Source organism: Stegodyphus dumicola, chromosome X1 (genome assembly GCF_044657685.1).
Source record: "Stegodyphus dumicola isolate Sdum_Otavi_A_Nest chromosome X1, ASM4465768v1".
NCBI lineage: Eukaryota > Metazoa > Arthropoda > Arachnida > Araneae > Eresidae > Stegodyphus > Stegodyphus dumicola.
The window spans coordinates 12,174,937-12,195,336 of NC_140780.1; the positions used below are offsets into that span (position 1 = coordinate 12,174,937).

At 32.2% G+C, this 20,400-nt stretch overlaps 1 protein-coding gene across 8 annotated transcripts in view; it reads right to left on the bottom strand.

Moving 5' to 3' along the window:
• LOC118200157 (fasciclin-1-like) overlaps positions 1 to 20,400 on the bottom strand; it is a 680,498-nt gene that overhangs the window by 125,722 nt on the left and 534,376 nt on the right. For all 8 annotated transcript variants that reach the window (XM_085807030.1, XM_085807025.1, XM_085807024.1 and 5 more), the window contains 2 exons: positions 19,270 to 19,453; positions 7,519 to 7,675 (listed from right to left, as the gene is read on the bottom strand). In XM_085807030.1, the coding sequence (XP_085663156.1) occupies positions 7,519 to 7,675; positions 19,270 to 19,453 (341 nt within the window). The remainder of the gene's footprint in view (positions 1 to 7,518; positions 7,676 to 19,269; positions 19,454 to 20,400) is intronic.

Here is a 20,400-nt window from a genome sequence, read left to right on the forward strand (position 1 = left end):
TCAAAACCTCATCTACTTGCGGACTGACAGCAGAAACAAGTGGTGATAATAATGCAAAAATAAATTTAAAAAATATGAAAGGTTTCAGATTTTAAATAACGTCCAAAGGGGAGTTATATTTTAATGTTTTGTGTGTTAATTTTATTTATTAAATATCATGTTATTTGCACGTTGCCACAAAATCCAGTTCAACAGTAAAGTCGCAAAATAATTTTAAAATGAGCATATCTTTAGAATTTCCGATACACAGTTCCGCGCGATAGAGATAAAAAGGTTTTTTCTCCTCGTAGATTGCTGCCATGGCTCGCTTTTAAATCGTTGAGTTTTTATTCAAAAATTCGTTAAAGGTTTACGAAATATGAAATCGATAATAAAACAAATTCCAAATTTGGGCTTTCAGATGCTCATATTCGGAGCAGGATTACATCATTCAAAACTGGTTGACTCTGGGTACCGTTGTTTTATCACAATGCGAGAAGCATACGTACATTTATGCAGATTCTTCATTATTTAACTTATTTAAATATAATACAAGGCAATTATTTAATTTTGGCACCAATTTTATAATGTATTTTGTGGCAACAATTTGAAAACTGATACGCCGTTTAAAGTGATGCGACTCAAAATGCCAAAACGAAAACAATGGTCCTTCTGGAACAAAGCCCTTTTGAATTAATATAGACTACGTTTAAAATCTATCCTACATTCAATTTGAAATCAATCATGTGCAAAAAATAAATACCAGAACCACAGTGGCAAACTGCATGAAAGGGGCAAAAATACCAAAACCAAAAATGAAAGAAGAAATTAACATCTTTTGCTATATCGTTATCAGAGTGTTGGTGCAACGAAAGAGGTAAATAAATCAGCCTGTTTCTGAACCAGCAAAGGCACAAATTAAAAGTTTAATACTTAAAATAATATGAGTAATCTGTATCATCATGTGAAATTAAAAATCTAATACTTAAAGTAATCTGAGTAATCTGTATCATGAATTCAACCCCTACAGGTCATTGTAAGTAGTGCAAAAATTACAAAACTACAGTATTAAAACGACAAACAATCTTAAAAAAGGTAAAAAGTAAAAAATATTTATTTTGAGTGCCCATAGTCGAGAAAACAAAACATGTAAATACAAGCAATTCAATGCATGAAAAAATACATGAAAATTTTAAAACTATGCAGGCCGGAATAAACTGAAAAAATAAAATTGTAGTATCAAAATTATACAGAACCGGAAACGTTAAAAAATGTGTAAAACAGGAACAATCCCGCATATGAATACCAAATTAAATTTGATCTAAAAATTTAAAAATTAAAAAAAAATTTAAAATTCTGAAAGCTTTTATATTTTATATTGCGTCCAAAGGAGTTTTTTTAATGTTTTGTGCTAAGTATCACGTTCTTCACATTTAAATCACAAAATTCAGTTCAACAGCAATATCACCAAAATAATTAAATGAAGCATATCTTTAGAATTCCCGATGCACAGTCTCGGGTGCTTCAGAATTTTTTTTCCCCGTTTAACGCTACTCGCTTTGAAATCGTTGAGTTTGTTAATCAAAGATTCGTTAAAGTTTTACAAAATACGAACTAGGTAATAAAACAAATTCTAAGTTTGGTTCTTTCAAATGCCTACGTTCTGTACTGATTTGATTTTCGAAGAAGGTGAAAAAATTGTGAGGAGTAAGTAAATAAATTCGAACAAGCTAAATAAATTTGAAGAAATTAGACAATATCCAGTAAACTGTGAGCAAATTTTGAGAAAATGAATTTAGGAAATACATTGCAAATTATAAATAACCTCAAAAAGAAAAAAGGCAGAAAACGAAAAACGTTGTCAAATACTAAACTCGCTCAAACGGGCGTTTTTTGAGACTTAGAAGCTGGAGTAGGTCAATTTTGTTAATAAAACAGATAGATAATTCTTAGAAAGTCTAATCTAAATTAAAACTAATGTTAGAATTTTGACAAGAATACCTAATTTAGCTGTCTAAAGACCGTATCTAGACAGTACCGCCATGATGGTTTAGATAATGGGGATTCATACACCTTAACCCCCCCCAAGATCTTCGAATATGTTAGTGTTGCTAGAATTCGAATAACTTATTTATTTTAAAAGCAATTACTTCCAACTTTTTACATCAAACTATATAATATAGCTGATTTCTGAACTAGTAATTAGAAAGTTTGTGTTGCCACAAATATTTTTATAATTTAATCAGCTTTGTGACAAAAATTTTTATGCGTCCATGTCATGTTTCAAACTTGCGCGCACAGTTTAAAACATTCTGTTGCATAATTTAATTCCATATTTAATATATAGCTTTTATAACATTTGGAAACTACTGTGAATCAAAAATTCTAAGAATTTTAAGATATATTTTAGTAAAAAAAATCTGTAATGTTTTCGTGCATAATTTTTTTAATATTAAAATATCCATTAGATTTTTAATTCAGTTAGAAATTAGTGTCCATATAAAGAATTCCATCAAATTTCAAGTACATACCATTAGGCATTTTCAAAATATCATGCGCGCAAGATGGAAACATGACGTTAGCGCATTACAAATTTTGTCACAAAGCAGATTAAATTATAAAAATATTTGGGTCAACACAAAATTTCTGGTTACTAGTTCAAAAAGCAGCTACAGTGGTGGCCAAAATTGTGGACACTTTTGGAAATTTTTATGTTTTTGAACTTCGTATGCTTGTAGAAAACGTTACGTTTCACAAAATGCAAAACTTGTATATATCATTTTAAAGAGAATTTATTACTGAATTCAATACAAAACACAAAATTCAATTATTTACAATACATAAAGAGTTAAACGATAATAGTTATCGATATACATTAGATAGTGATGATTGCAGTGAGTTATCAATACTTAGTAGGGTACCCTTTATTTTTGATTACAGCTTCACATCGACATTTCATTGAGCTGACAAGAGTTTTAAGCTCTTCTTTCGTTATTACATGATGCCAGGAAACAATTATAGCCTCAATTAGTTCCCGTTTATTTGATGGGCGCCTCATTCGGACAAGAGTTTTCAAACGGTGTCACAAATTTTCGATAGGATTGAGGTCAGGACTGTTTCCTGGCCATAACAACAATTTAATGCTCTTTGTACGAAACCACACTTTCGATATTTTGGCCGTGTGGCAAGGAGCAGAATCCTGCTGAAAAATAAACGAAGCATTGTTGGGAAAGAGATCTCTGATGGAAGGTAGAAGTTTTGCTTCTAGAATAGTGTCAATATTTTCTGGCATTCAGTGCCCCATCGATGACATGAAGGCGACCAATACCATCTGCTGACATGCATGACCAAATCATAACACTAACTGGGTTCTTCACAGTTGCTAGAATGCAGTCAGGATGTAGCTCTTCTCCTATTCTACGTCCTACATATTTTCGCCCATCACTGATGAATAACGATATCTTCGTTTCATCACTCCATATAACTTGTGAACACTGATCATCTGTCCAATTAATGTGTTCCTTTGCCCACTATAGTCTTTTTCTTCGTTGCTGAAAATTAAGATAAGGCTTTTTTCGTGGATTTCTACCCAGTCCAACATCTGTTAATCTTCTGATTGTTCTTGAACTGACAGAAACAACAGCATCATTCAGATCACTTCTGATGGCCGCTGATGACATTTTTCTATATTGGAGACATAGTCTTTTTATTCTTCTGTCATCAATAAATGTAGTGCACCTTTTTCGGACTTTTCCTTCGTTGTTTTTTATTGAATATTTCTCCTGATATCGTAAACAAAACTTTCGGACTCCAGATGTAGTCACTGAACCACCCACCTGTCTTGCAATTTCAGTATAGGAAAGACCACTTTCTCGTAACACAATAATATTACATCTCTTTCTAGGTGTCCCATCTACTCTTTTATTTGATGTCATTGCTTCTTGATTAAATATTAAAAATTTTTACAAAAATTCCTACTTATAATTGCAGTGTATCAGAAACAGGTCCTTCTTCTACAGAACAAAGCAAAATAATGAATTGTTTCAAGTGTAAACATGATGTCAGCTTCTACTGGCAGTTACTAACATTTGATTGGTTCTCAGAACAAGAACAATGATTGGCCAGGAAAGCTAGACATTACAAACCACTTCATAACTGTGTTTTTTACTTATATTAAAGCACATATAACGTTTTTGTGTTGCAAATAATTGAATTTTGTGTTTTGTATTGAATTCAGTAATAAATTCTCTTTAAAATGATATATACAAATTTGCATTTTGCGAAACGTAACATGTCCTATAAGCATACAAAGTTCAAAAACAAAGATTTCCAAAAGTGTCCACAATTTTGGCCACCATTGTATATTATGTAATCAGCTGTAAAACGTTTGAAGTAATTGCTTTAAGGTGTATAAGACCCCTGGAAGTCTATCATGAAAAACTTCCATTAAGCTTGTTTGCATTTCTATGTTTTGGTTTTTGGACGACTCGGTTAATCGAAATATATATTTTTTAATTTTTAAGCATTTTAAAGTCTTATGAGATTAGTTATTGTAGCATTCATAAATTTGCAAGGCAAGTTTCGAAGGTTTAAATATAGAACTTTCGAAAGTAGTGATGCAAATTCACGAATATTACATTGATATATGATGATATATTACATTGATATATGATGATGAATTTTCTTGCTGCTTCAACTTGTGCGATAATCTTTATTTTGTATGTTATTTTTTTACTCAAATCTTTGTTAAGCTTGTTTATGGTTTTGAAACTATGCTTATAATGGCCTGCAGGAGTTGAACAAATGATAAAGACACATATTACTTTACTTGATTTTCTGGGATTTTTCTTTCCTTTTTAATTTAAGAAAGCAAATACAAAACTCCTCGTATTCCATGAAGTAGGCTTACAGATGTAGTTCCACAAGACTTACAGATGTAGTAAATAGCTCATAATAAAAGGAGTTACAATTCAGAAATAAAAACATAACATCTTGGTCTGGAGAAAGCAAAGAAAAAACATAAAATACAAATATTATAATAAAAAATACTAAAAAGCATATATTATTGAATTATTTTGTACACTGTTATTAAACAAGCAAGTTTTATAAATGGCAAAAATACTACTTAAAGTAGCTTAGATTAATTTTCTTGCTGAAGTTGGACGTTGGAAGAGTATGAAGGATAGAAGGACGTTGGAAGAGTAAGCTAAAAGATAAGAGTTGCACGTTGAGATAAATGTCTTTGTTTAAAATGAAAAACCTTTGACGAAGAAAAGTCACTTATCCTGTTTTGAAAGCAGTGATATAGTAGTCACTCAAAGACAGTAATTGTTAAAAATCTTTTCTTCTTTAATAACTCTGAAAAAAGCATTAAATAGGCAGTATTGCAAGGACAAAATCCTGACCATTAGTTGAACATAGATATTGTCAGTCTAAAATATTAAGCTATCATTATACTATCTACGCCTTTGACAATTTCTTCTGGAATTCTGTAGTGTTATTTTACAAGTTGTAGTCGGGTTTCTTGACTGCTCAGAACTATACTTTCATAGGAGACATTTTATGAGATAGATTGTATTTAAATACTTAATATAAAGCAAAGCTAAACTTCACAGAAACAGGTACGCCTAAAGAAGCATATCGTTTTGTTTACAATAAAAAATTATGCAGAATTAAACATACCCTGTTGACTCATGTGGGCTTAAAAAGCAAAATGGGCAAAGGTATGCAACAGAAATTCGCAGAAAATTTTATCGTGGTATATGTTGCCTCATTGTCATGAACTGCATGAATGGCAGGCCTTTAAGCAGATTGGCAAGAAGCTCAGGAGGAAGATATCTGAAGATTTAATGCTCTAGTCCAGCCCGTTTTAAAAATTGTTGAGGAATAATTCCTCAAATATGTGCATATAAAGACTATATTATGCATGTTACATCGAGAAGTAGGAAGCTACTTTTACTTTACAGTGGATCATTAACACGTGATCATGAGAATAGGTATAATGATTGCCAACTACATAATATCATTTTCAATAATGAAATAGATTTATGAGCAGTCATGATTCGTCTTTCTAACACCTCAAACTCTGTACACTTAACAATAACTGAATTTATATGTATTATAACTTTACCTCCTTTGGAGTGGTCAATTACATTTATAGTAAACGATGTCTTTAACAACAAGAGATAGATACACTGCTACTTAAATCATCTGATTGAAAAAAAAAATCTATCATCATCTGTAAGCGAAACATGTGTTGATGTTTTGCCTTTTCCTATCACGATCAATAACAACCTCATAGCGATGACGATCCTCTTTTCTTGCTCAGTCAAATTAGACACACTTTAAACAGTTTGCGAAGATCAGTTTAAAAGTTTGGATATGGTTCCGGCATGGTACTTTGTTTTTGAGTGTAACTCGTTTGCGAACATGTTCTCTCAGTTCCAGCAGAATTTCTTCAGCCATTTTATTAGTCCAGATAGGCGTTGGATTATTAGTCTTGGTCTGCATTGTATATTGTCTCCAACTCTTAAAGGTTAATCGTTATTATATTATGCATGTTCACGATTATGAATTAAGTCTTTACCTTGTAAAGAACACGATTTCTTTTCACAATTATATTTTATAATACGTTCCGAAACTAATAATTAGAAAAATTTATACTTCTTTTGAAAAGAGAGAAGTTCTACATATGTCCAAATGTATAACACTCATTAACGCATATTTTAAGTTAAAACAATAACATAAATTACCGTTACGTTAGGTTAGGTTATTTAATTACGGCAAAGCCTCGAGGGCTATCTGCCTAAGGGGAGGGATGCCTTCGTGGAGGACTTTCTAAGGTAAACAGGCTCGTATACACGTTACACATGGGGAAAACCACGAAAACACCCATGCAGCCTGCCCGTTCGCGGGATTCGAACCTCGGACCGAACTACCAGTGTTCAGCGTCTTTACCGCTCGGCCGCTGGTGGGCCAAATTACCGTTACGAACAATGAATAAAAACCATTAAGCTAACCAATTACAGTATTTATATAGTTCAGTAATAACTCTTTTATTGAAGATTATGAATCCTTATTTGGTACTTGTTTCAATAAAAGAGCGTTTCTAATGCTCTTTTATTGAACAAGTACCTTTTTATTGAAACAAGTACCAAATAAGGATTCATGATACCGAGAATTACTAAATTAAATAAAATGAATGAATCGCACATTTTTGTATGCATAATTTATTATATATATATTAATTATACTTCATTACGTATACAGAAATATATATAGTACCTTTCGGATGTATATTAAAATTTTACACATTTGATGAACACATAATTGAATGCTTTTATAATTCGGAATCCATTCTTTTTAATTCAAATTGTCTGCCATTAAAAAGATCTTAGATGACCTTAGACTAAGAAGATTTTAAGTAAAGAAATGTAATAGTATAATGTAAAAACAGTTCTGCAGCTAACTGTCATTGAAATTTTGCAACAAAATTTAAGTTGGCGTTTAAAAATTCAAAAATATTTGAAGATAGCTTACGTTTGTAATGGCAGTGATGTTTGTCTTGATGGTGCCTATAGCTTCAGGTGGAAGCTGACGAATAGCTTCGTTAGTTGGCGCAAACAAAGACTTTTCTTGAGAACTGTTAAGAAGTTCTTTGAAGCCTGGAGCAAAGTTCACCAGTTCCATAAATTTCCTAAAAATATTATTATATTTTAATGAATCAATACAAAATACGAACAGCAAATAAAAGAAGTTTCTTTAATTTTATGTTGTTGGAAACTGGAAAAAAAAGTTCTTCAGTGTTGATTTCAAACCTGGTAACGTATTCTGAAACTGCATCTGTGACCGAAAAAATACAGAGCTTAGAATTTCTGTTTCTTTGTGTCTATCCTAAAGGCATTTTCCTATTTTAGCAGAAAATTAAATTTTATAAGATATTTGGATGAATTCATATATAGGTGCATTTTATCGAAAAAACAATTTTAATCTTCCAAATTCTTTTCATTCTTAAAATTTTGTTGTGCATATTCCTCTTTCAGATTTGAAAGTTATTATTAATTATCTTTTAGTATTAAAATATCATCACTAGTTTTAATTACAAGCAGTATTTAGTATTACTATTGAAATATTTATTATTAGTTTTATGTATTACGGAATTTTCTTGAAATTTGATTTCCGTAATAGTCAGCATCATGTATTCGTAACTTTTATGTTCATGCGGTCACATGTAAAATCATTTTCGATAAGATACAAGATTAGAAATATTTACCTAATTATAAGTACGTTATAAGAAATGTACCGTACCTAATTATAAGTTGTATTGTGGCAGCGCGATGAAGAAAAAGGAAACGATTTATGTTGCCATGGAAATCGCAGACGACGACTTTTTATTCTTAGATTTTGAAATCTAGCAGTTTGAGAAAATAGAATAAAAAAGTTCCGTAAGTGTTTTCTAAATGAAAGGAAATAAAATTGTTTTTTAAAATACAGTCCACTAAAATTCTTGTAACAAGTGTCTATTGTAAACAAGTGTCTATTTTGTAAAACGTTAACGAATTTTTGATTAACAAACTCAAGGATTTCAAAGCGAGCAATGGGCAACGTTGTACAGAAAAAAAATCATCTTCAGCGCGCGAGACTCTGTATCGGAAATTCTAAAAAAAATATGCTCAACTTAAGACTATTCTGTGATATTGCTCTTGAACTGAATTTTATGGTTTAAGTGCGAAGAACATGATATTTAATATATAAAGGTAACAGACAAAATGTTAAAAAAACGCCCTTTGGATGTAATTTAAAATCTGAAATCTTTCTTATTTTTTTATTTAATTATTTTTTATTGAATTAAGAGTTAGTTGAATTGAGTTTTGTTTTCAAAGTGTTTAAAAACTCGAGAAAAGTTTATCTGCAGCTTGCGGCTATAGAGTTAGGAGAAGTGGTAACAGCTAGAATGACGATTACAGATCTGATTAATATTATAAAAAATACTGAGGGAAAAAAAACGAATTCGTAGCTAATCTTATAGAAGGGATAATTGAGGACCGGAAAGTAGAGACATTCGAGAAAAATAAAAAAATTAAAATTACAATTAGAACAAATTAAATTAGAGAGAGCGAAAGCTGAATTAGAGTTGTATATTTCATTTTTATACAGAGCCATTAAACACAATGCATTGTAACGTTTCTTTTAATGTACACATAATTTTTACATTAATTCTTTTCTCTCCCTTCTGTTTCTTTCATCGGCCGTTACCAGACTGCAAAGCATCAAATGAATTTGTAGTACAGAGATATTGTTTTGCAAACCGCCATTAGGTTATTTTCCCCCGATATAGCTGACCTACAGCTGATTTTATATTTTTCATAAGAGACGTTCGTTTTGTAGGCCACACTAGTTAAAAAATGTTTAATCAGACACTGAATTCCACAATGGTAGGAATTTACGCCTGTTTGATGCCGTGATGGGCGGATTTTTCAAGCATCTTGGACTGACGTTGTAGGAGACAAATATGTGACGTCAATGAAGGTCCTTGGAAGAGGGGGTGGTAAAATGGGTTGAAGAAGGTAAAGTTCCAGAATAGTAAAGGTATTTTAAGTGTAATGAAAGCTTAGAAACAAGGTTCTCAACCTTTTTGCCCCCATGCACCACTTTTTACCACTGATAGAAATTCATTCCCCTCTTCCTTTCCAAAACTCGCATACATAAAAAAATATGCATACTTCACCTAGATTATTTTTAACTGTTTCATTAATTAAATAAAAAGTACAGAAAATGTTGATAAATATCAAACTTGAAGAAAAGTACATTTTATATTCATAAATTCAAACTAAATGTTGAACTTATTAAAAGGTTGACTATATTCCTCCTATGAAACTATGAAGTTCCCGCCAGGTTTGAAACCCTCCCTGGCGTCGTTTGGCTGAGAACCCCCGCTTTAAAATCATGGAAACAGTACTTATACGTGGTTAGATATCTCGTAAAATTTTATAATAAATCTAATGCTTTACTTTTGTAAATAACAGATGCATCATAATCCCCAGAAACATAAGAAAAAGAATATTCTTTGATGTTTGCTCAACGAAAATTTATCGGTTGAGAATACACAACTATTTGTCTTGCGTTGCAAATCTTCCGCACATTTCACAAATCACAGAAAATGTATCGATTAATACCATTACTAAGCTTTTACCAAAGTCAGCAAAATAATTTTCCCCAACGGCAACATTTATTTCAGCTCGAGTGGCAACAGTTTCCAAGTAAATCAACGTTTTAAGCGCTCGGCTAAGCAAACTTAGCGAGAGAGAAAACGACATTTTGCAGTTATATATTTCAAGTGATAATAATGCCACTCACTAAAAACGGCAGCCTCTTCTTTATGCCCTTAATTTTTTCGGCGAAAGTTTAACCACAACGTCTTTGAGTCCATTTTAAAATGAATTAAATATCTTTGGTCATGGGGTTTACAGCCAAATGAATCTTGGGGTCTAAGGAAAAATAAGTAATTCTGTAGTTTTTAAAGATTCGGCGGAATAGAATAATATAAAGAGGAAATTATGTTACTCACTCTGAACTACAACTTTCCATCTGGTACGTATAAATGATAAATTTCCAAATAAGTGATGTCATAATTCGTCGCATTGTATTAGTTACGACATTTTCCTTGGTAACAAATTGTCTACTTTGTTACTATTCTTATTAAAATTTATAAATTAAGTTTCAGGAAAATGAAATAATCACATCGTGCAGATTATTTTAGAGTATTAAAAAGAAAAGATGGTATATGATTGCAAATAATTATTTTTATATTTATGTATTTAAATCCAAAATCAGTCATTTTAGTTAAAAGGGAGCTGTTTTTTAGTCCAAAGGAGCTTTGTCCATTAAGGACTAGTGTTTTCGTTTTGCGATTTTGCTTTGGTTCACTATAAATGTCCGTTTCACTTTTCCAACTGTTGTCAACAAATTATATTAGAGTTCTGCATTATATTTGAAGAAATTAAATAATGAAAAATCTGCATAAATGTATGTATATTTCTCGCATTGTGATACAACAACGGTTCATAGAGTTATCGAATTTCGAATGACGTAATCCTACTGCGAATATGGGCATTTGGAAGCCCAAATTTAAAATTTCGAATTTGTTTTATTATCTATTTCACAGTTTGTAAAACTTTAACAAATTTTTGATTAACGAACTCAAGGATTTCAAAGCGAGCAATGACAACGCTGTATAGAAAAAAAAATTATCTCCAGCGCGCGAGACTCTGTATCGGAAATTCTAAAGATATGCTTAATTTAAAACTATTTTGCGATATTACGCTTGAACTGCATTTTATGGTTTAAGTGCTAAGAACGTGAGATTTAATAAATAAACAGACAAAATAATAAAAAAACGCCCCTTTGGATATAATTTAAAATCTGAAAGCTTTCAGATTTTCTTCTTTTTTTCCTTTTCCTTTTTTTCTTTTAGTCCAAAACGCAATTTGCCCTGAAGGACTATTAATTTCTGTTTGGCATTTTGCGTTGAACGGCGAATCACTTTTCAAATTGTTATCACCAAATATTATCGTCCTGTATTAGTTTTTTAAATTTTGGTTTCAATTTCGTGGTGATCACTTTAAAAATAAATTCAAAACAATTGTTTCTTTTATGGAATTTGCGCCAAAACTCAACATTCCTTCATAAACGTTACCGCAGTTTCTTCCATTTCATGTAAATCCCATATTCGAAAAATTAAGTATAATAAATAAATAATAATAGTAATAAAAAACACGGAAAAAATAAAATCTGAAAGGGATCTTATCTGATTTTAACCATATCCCAAAAGGACTGTTTTAAAGTTTAATATGGTTTATCAATAAAAATGAACAATGCAAATGGTCAAAGTGGAATAGCGGAATATATATAGGATACCTTATAGAATATTAGATGAATATACATTTAGACTAACACGTGAAAGTTAAATAGCTTCTGCATATCTAAAAAGTGAAAAAATATGTAATGTATTTCTATAAAAGTTTTCAATTTTTTAACTATATCTATTATGAATAAAATGTATTTTTATTTATATGAATTCGATTCAAAAGTTAAAAAATAATTTCTTAAGAACTGGATCTATCAGAACTTAGAAGAAAAGGAAGAGTTTCTAGAACTTTCCTCCACCTGAAACAGGAAGTGATGAGTGATGACGTAGTCATGCTAACACCGACTGCAAAGACGCAATTCGCAGCAAAGAAATAAATGTTTTAAATTTGAAAGAACAGCATTAAAAAAACTTAACTGCATGAAACATTAGCCTTAATTTAGAAGATATCATTACTGTAAGAATTTATAACATTTAAAAAGTTAATAATATTTATTTATCAATTAAAAAATAAGACAAAATACGCTGCGTTTTCTTAAGAGTTGTAGCACTTTTCCCGGTGCATTTAAATCATGAAGAGGAAAACTATGGCATTCATTATCTTTTCTCCATCTGCATACTAAGTAAGAGAATTCTACAAGTACGATAATTATAATAACAGCTTTTGAAAGTTAAGTTGTAGACATTAGGTTAATAGGAAGCAGGAAAGATGAAAAATGAGACACGTCCTCGCTGGGAATCGAATCACGGACCTCTCGAATACGCGCCGAGCTTGCAGACCACTACATTACGAAAACATACTAAGAAGGCGGAAGAAATACCTTATATACTCCCCCTTGTAAAGGGGGAATGGGGTTTTAGGGGACTTGGTCACCAATTCCTGGGGGTGGAGAATCATCATCCACCAACCTTTTAGTTCGCATGCCACTGTAGAGACATTAGGTTGGAAGCAGAAGAGATGAAAAATGAGCAACGCCCTCGCCGAGAATTGAACCACGTACCTCTGGAATACGGGCCCGCGTGCTGACTACTACACTACGGAGGCATGCTAAGAAGGAGGGAGAAATACCTTATAGGTGAAAGGGAAAAAAATATCATTGATAAGAGATAAAGAAGACACGATAAATAAACATAGGAAAAGCAAATAGTCATTTGTAGAAGAAATAAATACTACAAATGTGTCGTCCTTAGCTTAGCATTATAATTAACTTTAAAATTAATTATAATGCATACATTTTATGCTCCATTAATCATAAATTTAAACAAATTATAAGAGGTAAGATAAATAACTTCAAGCAAAAAAAGAAATAGAAAGAAAGAAGGCTTTCACTTGCAGAACCTGGATAATACACCATTGGTGTGAGCTTAAGAAATAGACGGCTTATTTGAGCCTATTGTTAAATGAATTCCTAATTTCAAAGCCCCTAATTATTTAATTATTTTTATTTGCTTCATTATTATCTAAAAAAATACCTTGCGCGCTATAATCCCACACTCGTCAGTTGCTCTCTTCCTGAGATTATCTGGTGTTGCGTACACTGAGTATTGTAGCGGCTCTGGGAGCACAATAACGATAACCCGGTTCCTACTGCCAGAAAAGGCAGACTATGCTGTCCCGTAGGGTAGTGGCTTCGGCCATCCGAATAGCTCCCCATCCCAATCACTCTTATTACCCTTCGTCGTGGTATCTGTGAACCCGAAGCGAAACAAGGGTCTGGTGGGCCGGTTCAGCAACGGCGGCCATTGAGGGAGTTCTATTTTGTATAAATCTGCGTTTCAGGATTTAGGTTCCTTGTTCGTAGCATAAGGGTTTGGTTTATTTAATCATGACAGAACTCGTGAGGGATATTTGCCTAAGGGATGCTTTCGTGAAGGACTTTCTAAGGGAACTGGATCATATACACGTTTCACATGGAGAAAACCACGAAAATACTCATTCAGCCAGCCCGTTCGCCTGGAATCAACCCCAGGTCAGATCTACTAGTCCTTATCGTCTTTATTGCTCGGCCGCTGTTGGGCCGTAGCATAAAGGAATCTGTTATATCCTCTCTCCAAAGTGATTTTGACTGTCTAGGCTGCCTACTAATATCCTTCAGTCGGGACCTAATGCCTTCAAACTGGATCCAGTCGCTTTAGCCGCATTAAGTTGTAGGGAAGTCTAACTACATTTTATTGATTTCTCTTTCTAAGAATTATGGTGTGAACTGGTTTTGTATCAGTTTGGACAAGTGCGTTTTTATTAAATTTAAAATGTTAACAGGTGCTAGACAATGACGTCTGTTTTCACTTGTTAATAAGAGAAGCGATATTTAACGTTTGTTATCCGAGGTATGAAAGAAGTAAAATATCCATAGGCAGAAAAAGAAAGACTAAAGCATTAAATTTCATATTAAGACATAAAATAAAAATTAATGAATTTGGGGATTTTGTTGAGATGGTTTTAACCGGTAAATTGAATAACAAAATTTCTTGCGTTATAGCTAAAGCTAGTCTTTATGGAAACTACATCTACAGTATTGCTTAAACTGACGAAGCTTGAAATACAACGTTTTTAGAACAAGATCTTCTTTGATCTATAATAGTGTTACGGATTTGATATTTAAATAGTTAATGTTAGTAGAATTATAAATAGAATTGTTTTATTTTCCGTGCACGAATATAAAAGAAAGCTAAACAGGAAAATTAAAAATACAAGAGCACGTGCATTTAACATTTCATAAATAAATATATCTTTTTGATTTTGAGAAATTGCTAGAAAAATCTCGCCTGTAATTTATAAAGCTTATAAAAAGGAGGAAAACCTCTCAGTTCAGTTAGTTAGTTGTTGTTTTAACAGTTTGTTTAGAAAACTGCTCTTGTTGACTGTAACGAATTCGTGGATTAGCTTTCTTTAGCTGTTTTGAATTAATTTCTGTTGAGTATAATAGTATAATAGATTAGCTTTCTTTAGCTGTTTTGAATTAAGTTCTGTTAAGTTTTCTTTAGCTGTTTTGAATTAAGTTTAACGTTTGAGTATTTAAAAGATAACTACTGTCAGATATTGTAATACTGTGCAAATACCTGAAGAAATTTAAGCATTTTGTTCTATTTGTTGTGATAATAATAACTTTTGTTCATTTTTCATCGGAATTGTGCTTTCAATTCATAACGAATCCGTACGTATGGAACCATATGTTCGAGATTTAGCGAACAACTCTTAAAATGGGAAAACTTTAAGAGAATTTAAGCCTAGAATCCTTATACTGATATCTTTAATTTTAAATAAATCGCTCAGCTTTAGAGCCTTTTAAAGTTACGAACTTCTTATCTTATAGCTTAAAGTTTAGCTGCTGATAAATTGGAGCGCATAATTAATTTTGCACCTTCTTTTACGAAATGTCTGTAATAATTTGTGATTTTTTTATTAGTCCAATGGGGCTTTGTCCCTGAAGGACTATTGTTTTCGTTTTTGCGTTGAAAACTTTAAAAGGTTGTTTCACTTTTCAGACCGTTGCCACCAAATACTATCGCCCTGTATTATATTTGAAGAAATTGAATAATGAAGAATATGCATAAATGCATGTATGTTTCTTGCACTGTGATAAAACAACGGTACCTAGAGCCGCCCATTTTTGAATGACGTAATTCTACTGCGAAGATGGGCAACTGAAAGCCCAAGTTTGGAATTTGTTTTATTATCGATTTCATACTTTGTAAAACTTTAACGAATCTTTTATTAACAAACTCAACGATTTAAAAGCCAGCGATGGCAACACTCTGGGGGGTACCTTTCTCTATCTACAGCGCGCGGAATTGTGTATCGGAAAATCTAAAGATAGGTTCATTTTAAAATCATTTTGCGACATTCCTGTTGAACTGAATTTTATGGTTTAAGTGCAAAGAACATGTTATTTAACAAAGGTAACACACAAAACGTTAAAAAAGCGCTCCTTTGGACGTAATTTAAAATCTTATATTTTCTGTTTCAAAAGAAAAACTACGAGACTTTTTCTAATGTTTATTAGTTCATCACTGGATATGATGTCTAACAAGCTTCTAATGAAAAGAAAACCAAAATAAAAATAGCTTTTTTACAGTTTACCATCGCTGTATTAACCCACGAAACACGACAGCTAATGGATTAAAGAGAGCAACAGCCAGAAAAATCTTGCTAAAAGGGGGAAATTAAAGATTATTAATTAATAATAAATCTTCTCAAGACGATTACCTGTCTTGTATGACCCTATATGAAAATTATCAGCACTTTTGAGAGTCTATATAAACATCAGTGTTGAATGTTCTTTCTATAATGTCCACTTCCGAAGAATACTATATTCTAAAAGCGTAGTGGTTGTTTCGGAGAGTATTCAGTAGATTTGACAGATTATAAAAGTGTTTGTTTGAAAATCGACACGCGATAGAAGTTAAGACGATTAAGTAAAATATTTTCTGAAAGGAGAAATAAAGTTCGATACAGACCAAACATGAAAAAAGGTCATGATTAGGTCTATTAGTTAAAAAAAGATCATTCGTCGAAAATAAAGGCATTATTTTGAAAAAATAATGAAAAGGTGTCATTAAAAAAACTTTTATTCAAAATGTGTAACGAAAAAAAGAAGGTTACACAAAGCAAAATTTATACCTTTTTTAAAGAAAACAATGCAGGAAAATGTATGAAATATGTGGAATAATGGAATGAATGTATTAAATGATTGAATTATGTATTATTAAATTTATGGATATTCAAATTGAGCTGGGAGGTACATTGCGTATACTGCCGGTTTGTCTTTTGGTACCCTACATAATGCATAAGGAAATGTATGAAATATTAATCATTTCTACACTATCGGCCATTTTTCGGCATTCTATGAAATGCATAACTATTCTATACAATGATGGTACTATACAATGATTTTATACATTGATGGTAGCATCCAGTGTACAAAAGTATGTTGAATAATTTCTTTAATTAATAATTTAATAATTTTTAATATATATTTAATTAATAATTTTCTATACAATGCATCATTTCCTCGTATTCTAGTAAATGAAACAAAATAGAAAATCCGTATCTTTAGTCACTTATACGGGCGTTGCTATTTATATTTCTGGCCTAATAAATAAAAAACAAATGTTTATGATCGAAATTGGTTTTACTGTTTTTTCAAAATATTCTCCATGAAGATCAATACAGTTTTGCATGCGCTTTGAATGCATCAATCGCTACTTCGGGTGTCGCAAATCGCTGGACACGTAATTTATTTTTGATATGCGGGAATAAAAAATGTAATTGGGTGCCAAATCAGGGTTGTATGGCGGGTGACCCATCAAAAATTCCTTTGTTTGAGCCGATGTGCGAGAGCTCGCACTGCCATGATAAAGAATGGTTCATCTTTTCTGAATTTTTTGAATTTCTCCGATGACTTCTGGCAAACAAATCGTCGTGTATCATTCAGAATTGACCATTGTGCTTTGATCTAACGCCGATGTCGTCACGTGATCTGTCATGCCGAAGAAATAGGCAACCATTTGCTTTTTGTTGGATTTCGCACGTCTTGGAAGAGCCACACAGTCGACTGCTGTTTCGTTTCGGGCTCATATGCAGATAACACAGTTATCGAAAATATCGTTACAGCCGAAAACATCGCGGCAAAAACGTCGCGGAGAAAACAACGCAAGGCGAAAACGTCGTGATACAAAACATCGGGGGAGAAAACATCGCAAAGAGAAAACATCGTAGTTCTATACATCGTGATACAAAATATCGTTGTCCAAAATAAAGCGGTTCAAAAATTTCGCGGTTTAAAAATATCGTCGACGAAAATATCATGGTAAAAAATAAAGTATCTACAAATTATCGCATGACGATAACATCGCAGACACTCTTTTTTCAGGCTTTAATAATTGTAAATGGATATTTCCATAATGATTTGTGAGCGCAAGATGGAAAGAAGGATAATCTTTACTTTCATATTTTTTATTAAGTAATAAATTTTTGCTAAAAAAGTAAGAAGAAAATTTATGCATATAAAATTAAGACAACTTATAGCACTTAATAGAATTTTAAACTGACATAGTTAACTAACAAAGGTCATTAATAAATCATTTTTTATAAAGTTTTTACTGGTAATGTTTCATTAAAAGTATAATCTAAAAATGTTTAGAAAAAGGAAGCTACGTAACTTCATGACCTTATCTATAAAAAATTGCTAATTATGAGATTATTTTCTTCACTTTTGTCAATCTAATACTCTTATAATGAAAATTATTTCTTGCTCTGCTTCAGTTTATTCTTAGGTATATTAAGTTTCCTACTTACTTTTTCAGCAAAAATTTATTAGTTAATAAAAAATATGAAAGTAAAAATTATCTTTCTTTCCATCTCGCTCTCACAAATCATTATGGGAATATTCATTTACACTTATTAAAGCCTGAAAAAAAGCAGGTCTGCGATGTTATCGTCCTGCGATGATTTGTCGATACTTTATTTTTTACCGCGATATTTTCGACGACGATGTTTTTAAACTGTGAAGTTTTTGAACCGCTTTATTTTCGACGACGATATTTTGTACCACGATGTTTTAGAACTGCGATGTTTTCGCTTTGCGATGTTTTCTCCCACGATGTTTTGTAGCACGACGTTTTCGCCTTGCGTTGTTTTCTCCGCGACGTTTTCGCCCGCGATGATTTTGCTGCGATGTTATCGGAGGACACTCATCTGACGCGCCTTGTACGTATTTTTTCAGCATTTAATTGCACCAATCGAGACAAGCCTTCTTTTGAACGTTTGTCAGATTATGCGGAATCCAACGCGAAAAAATCTATTTTACGGCCAAATATTTCCATGTAATACTCGTATATTATTGGTGCTTGTCATATTAATGGAATGTCATAGTCATAACTTTGGGTATGTCATACTAATGCCCAAAGATGCCTCAATCTCACGTTATGTCACGTAACGACCTTGCTTTATCAGGTTCAAGCACATCATCGATATTTTCTGGCACAACAACCGATTTTGGACGGCCTTCACGAAATTTCTCCTAGAGCGAACGTCGACTACGATTGAATTCGTTATACCAGCTTTTTACAGTGCTGTAGGATAGTGCTTTATAGTTGTATGAAGAATAAAGTTCATCGAACCACTCTTGCCTTGATAATCCACGTTGAAAGTTATGAAAAATAATCACACGATAATGTACACGAGTCCATTTCATTTTTTGCCCGAGATGAATTTTCAATTTACTGTAAGCAACACAAATCACGCAAAAATGGGAAAACATTCTAAAGTAGTTATAGTTAAAAATATCAATCTTTTGATTGGATCGTCTGCGGTCGCTTAACAATACTTACTGTTGCCAAGGCCAAAAATAGAAATAGCAACCTTCGTACGAAGAAACATTGAAAAATGTAAACTTTGAAAATTCAGTATGAGTGGTACTTACGACAATCTTCCTTTCTTTTCATTTTGAAGGAACTGCCAGACAGTGATGTCTATGATCATGAGAGGACTCTCAATGAGATGGACAACACCGTTCTTGACAGGGATGTTCGGTTTCAGTATCTTTGCCATCACCACTCCTTTCTTGTGCCTGTAGTCACTGTGGGTGGTGCTACTCTGAGCATATACTGAAAGTAAAAGGTGTAGATGGAATATAGATATAGGTATACGTACAGGAGACACTAATTTTTTACGAAACGGTGAAGCAGACATTGTTTCCATATACTACCTATCCAAAAACACTACCACATCACTATGATCTCTAGAGTTCGCAAAAAATAAATCCTTTATTCATTCCACACTGCCAGCCCTAAAACAGCTAGGGACTCATTTAGAATCCAATCCACGTACTTTATTGGTACATATTATCACGTAGATATATATTTAGCATTGTATACATGATATTGTTACATTATAATCTGGCTGAAAATTTGCTTGCATTAATTTATATACTGAAATCTAACGCGAAATGTCAGCAGCATAAGTAAAAAAAAATTCTACAATTTGACGGTTTGAAATCTTTGAAAGCACACACAGATTTGCATTTCGACAATGTGAAACTTGAGAAAAGCACATTATTTTTTTTAATTATGAGAATTCTTTAATCGCACATATTCGTATATTAGAAGTAAAGAATATTTATGCTGCTCAAAAGGGGGCGAAGTGCAACAATAATAACAATTAACTGAAAAAGCTCCTATTTTGAGATACTATGGCGGATAAATTGGCAAATTTTGCGATAAATTGGAGGTCCTTGAGATTTTGTATATAATGATGTGAAAAATGTTGCTTTTCCAATGCATTGCCTCATAAGTACAACTAATTCGCACGTCCAGCTACCAACTGGAAGATTCGCCGTTCGAATCCCACTCGGTTTATTCCTTACGTTTCTTGTTCTAAAATTTTTCGTTGATGATATAACGATAACAGCAGCTCCTCATTCCAGGTATTAATATAAAATTGCGAAAAATCAGGAACCTTAATATTTCAGAACTAAAGGATAAATTAGCAAACAAAAGAACTCTGTAAAATACATCCTATAAGGTAGATAACATACAGTAATTTAATTAAAATT